An 8,973-nucleotide genomic window follows, 5' to 3' on the forward strand; every position below is an offset into this window, starting at 1 on the left:
GCAAATATATAAGAAGAACATGGAAGTGGTTCTGAGGTACGGATTTCCGAGGGGATGTTGTGGTTCGCAGGTCGGACGTTGTTGCCTGAATCTCGACATTCCTTCAACACTGTAAACAAACACTGCGAGATTCGAAGGTACGATCGGTATGGTAACTTTTTCTCTCTCTCGCGTCTGTTTTAGGGTAATTTGACAATGCGCTGTATTAGGAGAGGGAAGTTTTAGAGTCAGGAATGGCGAGATAGATCAGGAGAATTTGTGACATTCCTCCAACCTTGTAAACAGACACGGAAGAGCGAAAAGCGGTATCGTCACTACGGCAATTGTATGCAAAAAGTACTCAGGATATACCGTAGGTTACTATACAAGAGATTGAAACTCTCATTTAGAGTAAGAATTTAAACAAATAGATGCGGTATGGTACTTTTTGTAATATTAACTTTGCGAAGTTGTTTTATTGTCTTGCAGTTTAGGACAGGTGCGTTGACATTAGAGATCCGCCAGCATTTAAGAGTATTTGTTTTATAATATTCAGATGTAGGACTGCATGAAGAAATACAGTAACATTAACACTTTACACTCAGGCAAACTTCTGCCCACAGTTGTAGAGATAGATAGCATTTAGTTTTATTCCATACTAAGTTTAATTTGCCAGGAAGGTCAACAAACTCAGCCTTGACACTATATACATTGTGAACTTTGCTGTACGAACACTAACACATAATCCTATTTGGTCTTCCCTTTACTTATAGCTAGTTGTTTTCCATAATTGATAGTGTTGGTGTAGATATTCATTTTAGCTGTTATGCCTACCCCAATTTTTCTCTGTATATGTGCAATCCTCTTTCAAACATTTACTTTAATTATTTTTGTGTGGATGTGGAATGTGGTAAGCAAATTATAATGTAGTAATGTAGTTAAAGTTAGCTTTTTTATTATTTATATCCTGAAATATCCCTGGTATATTTCTTACATTTACAAACTTTTTTGGACATTGCCTCAGGTACCTATGCTCTCCATTGTAGTTTTGTTTCGTGAATTATGTTTACAAAGGATCCTGCAATAAGTAGACCTAACTGGCCCTACCTTATTTCCACATTCCTTGTAGTTTTTGGGATGAGTTTTTTTTCAAGTGTCAGTGTTGCTTCTGTTGTTTAATTGTTATTATTAAAATCATTATTATTATTATTAAAATCATTATTATTATTACTATCATTATTATTGTTATTAAAATCATTATTATTATTACTATTATTATTATTATTATTATTGAAATCATTATTATTATTACTATTATTATTACTATTATTATTATTATTATTATTATTATTATTATTATTATTATTACAATCAATATAATTATCATCATTATTATTACAGTCATTATTATTATTATTATTATTAGTATTATTATTAGTATTATTATTATCATTATCATTATTATTGCTGTTGTTGTTGTTTTTGTTGTTGTTATTGTTAATATTACTAATAATTTTATAATTATTTTTGTTAATGCCATTATCATTATTATTGTTGTTGTTGTTGTTGTTTTGTTGTTATTGTTATTATTTCATTGTTATTGCTATTGTTATTGTTATTATTATTGTTATTGTTTTTGTTGTTTTGTTGTTATTGCCATTGTTATTATCATTCTTATTCTTATTCTTATTCTTCTTCTTCTTCTTATTATTATTATTATTATCATTATTATTGCTGTTGTTGTTGTTTTTGTTGTTGTTATTGTTAATATTACTAATTATTTTATAATTATTTTTTTTAATGCCATTATCATTATAATTATAAGTATAGTCAGAGTTATGATTATTATTATCATTATCATCATTATTATTATTGTCAATATTATTATTATTATTATTATTGTTGTTGTTGTTGTTTCGTTATTATTGCTATTGTTATTGTTATTTTTATTGTTATTGTTATTGCTTTTTTTGTTTTGTTGTTATTGACATTGTTATTATCATGCTCATCATCCTTATTATTATTATTAATATTATTATTATTATTATTATTAATTTATTATTATTATTATTATTATTATTATTATTATTATTATTATTATTATTATGTTGTTGTTATTGTTGTTAATATTGTTGTTGGGATTTAAATTTTATCCTATACTTTAAAGTATATGTTTTTTTTGTTTTTTTTTTGTCTCTAATAATTTCCGTTGTAAATGTATATTACCTTGCATTTCAGATTTCAAGGAACGTCCAAGGGCACTAACTCTTTAAATCAGATAGTTTTATTATACCACCATGGCTCCTACAGTTGTAAGTATATATTTGGTTTAAATAATTGTATGTAATAAGATATGTCATTTGAAAGTATATTTTAAAGGTGAAAATACATTTAAAGAAAAAGAAATTTGATTTTGTTGTTATTCTTTTAATACATCAGAATAATTTTAGGAAAACAATCTACAAAACAATCAGAAAAATAGATTTGCTATCTTGACTCAAGTTTGTTTATAGAAGGAGGTTTTAGACCATCATCATGCTTTGCTTTTAACCCAGAAAACGGGCCTGGAGGTGAAGGAGCGGAACAATGCCATTCTGTTTGATGAGTCCAAAGGAGAACTCTTTAGACTCAGTGACGGTTACAAGACTCTCCTCCGTAAGCTCAAGACACAGTGGAAGGTTATCAGGTTAGTCCTGGAGGTTCACTAAGTTAAAACAATATGTATATATAGGACTCTTTAGGTATGTGTCTACCTCAGGTATTTCAGAGTAATATCAGTAGATATTAGATTTTTAAAAGTATAATGCAAATATCTTTGAAGGTTTGAAAGGAGGTGTTTGTTTCCCTCAGATAATTATGTAATTAGTTATCTTTTTATATTTTCTATTCTTAGAGAAGATATCAGCAAGGTATCCCAAGCTAGCAAGAGTATTGTTTTAATGAGATTATTTCATTTTTTCAAAGCAACCGTGATGAACTGAACAAAGAAAGTGTTGGGCAAGCAGGTGTGATTGTGCTAGCGTGTCCTCGACAGAGGTTCACAGAAGGACAGTTTGCTATATTACGACGGCATGTGGATGAAGGAGGCAGCCTTTTTGTATTGGCTGAGGAGGGTGGAGAGAAAAAGGCCAATTCTAACATAAACTTCCTGCTAGAGGAGTATGGGATAGCTGTAAATAATGGTAAATACCTTCCAACATACTATTAAAATTTGTTTTTTTGTAATGTGATTTTGAATTAGCTAGTGATACTAAATGGATATGTACACTATACATTTAATTTATATATTTAACGAGACTTTTGTTTCTTTGATTTGAAATAATTGTGTCAAGATAGTTGAAGCTCTTTTCTCTTTTAAATCTATATAGGGTCATAACCATCGCTTTGCTGCCATAGACATCAAGGAAAGCCTAAAATTAAGATTTTATAATGGAAAGTATTAGAATATAAAGATTTGAAAATGCAGATAATTAACTACTGCTTCACTGATTCTGATAAATCTTTGCAGACTCAGTAGTGCGGACATGCTACTACAAATATTTCCACCCAAAGGAGTGCCTCATTACAAATGGCGTATTAAACAGGGCCATCCTTGAGGCTTCGGGAAGGAATCTTCCTGGCCTGCTCTTGGATGATGCACTCACAAATAGGTATGTTATTTTTTAAGATTTCTCTTTCTTGCTGTGCATTTCCATTTTTCTTATTTTGATATCTCTGTTAGTAATATTGATTTCTTTTCTCCTTTTCAATGGAAGAAACTTATTTTCTTCTTCACTTTGGAATTTGGATACTGAGCAATAGCATTCACATTCATTGCCTCAGTGATAAACACAGATCACCTGCCTTTTAGTGTATGCAAGTAATATCTAATATACATCAAAATAAGTTTCATTATGAAATCATATTCAAGGCAATACTCTATTTGTGACCCAGTCTGTTTTGTACATTAAGTTAAGTTAGGTGGGCATAAAGTAGAGCTTGTATCTCACAAGCATTTTTATTATCTAGTATATAAACATCAGAACATGAGACTTCAACCCGGAACAAACATGAAGCATTGATCTTAATCTCCTTAACCCACTGGATCTGGAAGCCTCGCTGCCTGCATGGCTCAAAACCTGGGCATTAGGCTCACTTGAATCTCCTGGGATTGAGGCTTGTAGGGCTGGCCCACACAAACTCTCCTTTTCAGTGTCAGCTCCTTTGCCTCTCCTTTGCAGTGTTATAATCACATTTTCTGGATAAGTGTTTTTTAATTTTTTGCCATTTTGGAAGGTCTACATGTCATTGGTTATAGACTTTTTCTTGTGCAAACTCCATATCATCTCTAAGTAGTCTATAACTCTGTGCAGTAACAATAACAATAAGTAACATTTTGTTATTTGTATAATTTTTAATATTTTTGTAATATTCAATTTTCTGTAATATACCCTGTGCTACCAGTCATAGTGGTCAGGAAAAGGATCCTGAGCAAAGGAAAGTGTCCTCCTTGAATCTGGCACTCTTCCAGTCATGGCTAACCGATGGTACATTCCACACTCGTTTATCAGTGGAAATGATGCTAGAGCTTCTTCCTAAATGCTCTCTGAGTCTAGCAACCCTCCTAGAGCTTTGTGCACTCACTGCAAGTCATTCCCATCACTGTTGCCCTCAGTCTGATGGCATATTCCCATTGCCCTACCCTCAGCCAAATTTTTTCATGACATGATATATATATATATTTATATTTATATTTATATTTATATGTATATGTATATATATATTTATAACCTGTGTGTTATATGTATCTCTATCTGTGAATCTATCCATCCATCCATATACATATGCATACACACACAAATAATTACACACTATAAAACATATTTTATAGTTTAACTTTAGATTTATATGAGAACTCTTGTTTTCAGGTCCATGTCATTTGTGTATCCATTTGGATGTACCTTGAATGTTGCTCGACCAGCCGTTGCCGTACTTTCTACTGGGAGCATCTCATTTCCTCTTAACAGACCTGTAAATATCTGGCTCTGATGCACATACTGTGCAGATATATAGAACTCTTGATTTTTTGGAAATAACTGTTGTAATTTAAAGAGAGAGATCATCTGTTAACATATTTTACTTCTGCACATTTTTAAGGTGTGTGCCTTCTACGAGCAACCCTCTAGCCATGGACGTGTAGCGGTGTTAGGCTCTGCCCACATGTTCAACGATCAGTACATAGATCGTGAAGAAAACAGCAAGATAAAGGATGTTATTTTTCAGTTCCTCACAGCCGCTGATTTCAAGCTTAATCAGATTGATGCCGATGACCCTGAGGTATAAAGCATGCAGTGCAGATATTATTGCTTGCCTGTTGTAGAGTTTGATGCAATGAACCAGTGATGGGGATATGTAGTGTGTACCTATTTTTGTGATGTTCTTATAATTTTTTTTTCATCTTCCAGATATCTGATTACAACATGACACCTGACACAGCTTCCTTGGCTGATGGTTTAAGGACATGTCTTCAGGAGTCTGAGGAAGTACCAACAGACTACACACAACTATTTCATACAAAGGCAGGTCTTTGAGTTTTCATTTCAGATATTATTGTAAGCAAAGTCAACTACTTCAACTTCAGGATGTAACCTACAAGTAGTTACATATGTCTTTGTTCTAAGTTTGGAATTAGCATAAAAGTTGAAACAGAGTAGTGTATTGACATCTTGCCAAATAATACAATAACTCGTACTATCAACTATACATGATTTAACAAAAATATCATACTTATTTTAATGCATTTAATATAAAGTTGTTGTAGCAGTCAGTAGGTGTATATATTACTTTTTCATTTAATAATTGACATAAGATTATTTTTTCTAGGAAATGTGATTCCTTGGACAAGACTTGCTTAGATACAGTCAGTAAAAATGTCTCAATTAAATTGCATAATTTTTTTCTCTTTGTCTTTCTGGCAGAGTATAAAATAATAACATGTTTTCTACCTTCAGAAAGTGAGAATTCTGATTTAGATCATAAATAAAATCAGATTTCAGTCACATGTATTACATGAAGTTTGCAGATGGCCTTCTTGACGATGGGTTATTTATTCTTTAAGAAAAGCACTATCATTTAATGGGAAAAAAGGCAGCCTAACAAATAATTTTTTAATTTTTCAAACAGTTGACATCAATAGACATGCAACTTGTGCCTGCTGCTATAGAAGCTTATGGCAAGCTAAATGTGAAACATGAACCACTTCGTCTCATAACTCCTCAATTTGAGACACCTTTGCCACCACTACAGCCTGCAGTAAGTTTCTGTTCTTTTTTATAGTCTTATTAATGAGGTATGCAGTCAAGTAAAATCATTTTTTTATGCTCAGTTTGATCAATTGTGATACTGAAATTACATACTTTTTCTTCTCTCTTTCATCTCTGCAGGTATTTCCTCCCTCATTTCGAGAATTGCCACACCCACATCTGGAGTTGTATGACTTAGATGAGGCATTCAGCTCTGAGAAGTCACGACTGGCACAGGTATGTATAATTCTGTTGAATTTAAATGGTGGACAAATACAAATTTCTGTATCCCACAAACTGTTTTGGTGCCTTGAATGTTTTGTTACCGATTTTCACTGAGTATGTGATACTCTGATGTTCCTTCAGTACAGCTGATAAATTATTACCATAGAAAATCACTTTGATAGACTAGTCATTCGACAAATTTACACCCTCTTGTTGTTACAGGTTACAAACAAGTGTAAAGATGAGGACTTGGAGTATTATGTGAGGGAGTGTGGAGATATCCTGGGAGTAACTTCAAAGCTGCCACCTACGTCCAGGGAGGCTAAGTACATTCTTGAATACATCTTTACTCAGATTGTAGAATTCAAGAAGCTGAATCAGGTAAGCTAATTTCCCTGTCTCATTTTGTGGTAATTAGAAAAGTTCTGTTTTGAAAATGGAATAATATACAAAATAGATTTAAAGTTTTTGCTCTGTAAGCTCTTGTATACCGGTAACACTAATTCATTAACTATACTCGGAAAGTTTAAGTTTTGTAAAATGTAGCGTTAGCTATGTAGTGATTTTTTTTTTTTTTTTTTTTTTTTTTAAATATTATTAGGTTATCAGTAATATATTGGATTCTTTGTATTTACAAAGCTTTCCCCTTTTTACAGGATCCAGAAGCATTTATGAACATGGACTGAGGACCTTTGGTGAAACATCGTACCTCAGCTGTGATTGCCATAGTAACATGTGATATATATATGTGTAGTCACAGTAGATCTCTTGAAGTCAGTTTTCTCACAACACAAGTCTTGTTAACTGAATACTTCTTTTACTGTGTACACCTCGTGTGAACAGAATGATTACCCCACTTATATAGTTTAATATCATCACAAGTCTAGCTTAATATTTTTATAAAGTAGTGATTATCAGATTAAAATAATAGGGTTATATAGGAGACCTAAGCAAAGTTTATAGCCCAGGGCCTGCAAATACAAAAAAATGTCAAAATGTAAAGTATGAAAACCAATACTACAGAGACATTAGAAATGTAACAAAAATTCAATTAAATATATGAATTATGGGATTAAATGTTATTTTCCAGTCAGCCACTGGATTATTAAAAAAAAAAGCCAGTACTGAATTTTATTTATTTACTTATTTGCTGGGAAAATGTAGTGTTCACTTTAGTATTGTGTTATGAAACATCTTTATACATAGTGGCTAAGCACTTGTGGAGCCATATAAGTAGTCAATTGGTCAGCCTCGTGACCTTACCTGATGTGTTCACCTCTCATTGAGTTTTCAGGAAAAATGATTTTTTTTTTTTTTTTTTTTACTAATGCTATCAAATAGGTATGCTGGTATTATTATTATAAACATTATAATTATGATAATATAAGATAAACAAAAATATTTCTGAAAATCAAGAAAAAGGGTAAACAGGTGAGATAGGTCGTACTAGTAATTGGCTCATTCTAACTAAGTACTTGTGGAGCCATCTGTGTAAAGAAAGTTAATAAACTAAACTCACAGTGGGCATAGCATCTACATGCATGCCATCCCCAGTGGCATCAGGTTAAGTCCTTCATTGAGGGTTTCCACAACTGTCCAGGGCTAGCATCACATGTGCCTTAGAAGAAGCACAGTCATTGTGGAAGATTTTAAATATTTAATATGTTATATAGATTAAAAGTGAAGTGGTTTAAAAATTATATATTATTATTTTTGTCAACAAGGTCCTTTTTTCAAATAAATCATATGTACAGAAATAAAAAAAAGGATAAGCCCTTATATTATGTCAGAATCAGTTTCTTCTAAATTATTCAGACATTGGAGAAAATAATGATTTTCTTCTTTATGCCACAGTGATGTTCTTTTGACAGTTATAGCACAAACAATTTTTCATTATGGAAGGCAAGACTTTTGTTATTCAGTCAATGTACTTTTAGAGGCAATATTTTTGTTGGGATTAGTAAAATTCCATCAATTTCATAAACTTAGGAAACTACCTTGTAAGTCTACAAAATACTATTCATCCTGTATATAAATGCACAGATCACCATATTTTTAAAAACACATGCATATATTTATCTGAAGCAAGTGAGCCTCTGAGTGTGCGTGTGCGTGTGCGTGTGTGCGTGAAATAGATAAAGTAGAAAAAGGAGAGTGGAGAGGAATGGGAGAAGTGGAAGAGGCAGGCAATTAGGGTTTGAGGGAAAAGTTGAAGTAGTGGTCCTAATGTATTGTTCCATGTCTGTTACATATGGTTGTTATACTCCATCTTGGCCTATTTCATGGTATGGCAGGGGCATAAGCAACATGATTTATGATTTTCAGGCTAGACAGCCTGTCTTGTACTTGTGCTTGTTCTGTACACATGAAACATTTACATTACCTATAAATAGCAATTCATAAATGCCCAAAGATTTGAGGTGTTCTCAACAGAATTACAGTAGAAAAAAAAAAATCTTTTAGACTTGAGAATGTTACAAAAATAAAA

General features: G+C 32.1%; 1 protein-coding gene across 2 annotated transcripts; it reads left to right on the forward strand.

The window, feature by feature from the left end:
- The first annotated feature begins 45 nt into the window (after positions 1-45).
- LOC125025119 (intraflagellar transport protein 52 homolog) lies at positions 46-8,973 on the forward strand. 2 transcript variants are annotated; one of them, XM_047613058.1, is made up of 12 exons: positions 46-137; positions 2,218-2,291; positions 2,535-2,665; positions 2,944-3,161; positions 3,488-3,629; positions 4,887-4,989; positions 5,116-5,295; positions 5,424-5,537; positions 6,142-6,270; positions 6,402-6,497; positions 6,708-6,866; positions 7,142-8,973. In XM_047613058.1, the coding sequence occupies exons 2-12, from the start codon at positions 2,277-2,279 to the stop codon at positions 7,169-7,171; spliced, it is 1,317 nt and encodes a 438-aa protein (XP_047469014.1). In that variant the 5' UTR covers positions 46-137; positions 2,218-2,276; the 3' UTR covers positions 7,172-8,973. The 2 variants fall into 2 exon arrangements, with proteins under 2 accessions (XP_047469014.1, XP_047469015.1); XM_047613059.1 differs by lacking the exon at positions 46-137 and adding an exon at positions 277-352.

This window comes from Penaeus chinensis, chromosome 4 (assembly GCF_019202785.1).
Source record: "Penaeus chinensis breed Huanghai No. 1 chromosome 4, ASM1920278v2, whole genome shotgun sequence".
NCBI classification, from domain to species: Eukaryota; Metazoa; Arthropoda; class Malacostraca; order Decapoda; family Penaeidae; genus Penaeus; species Penaeus chinensis.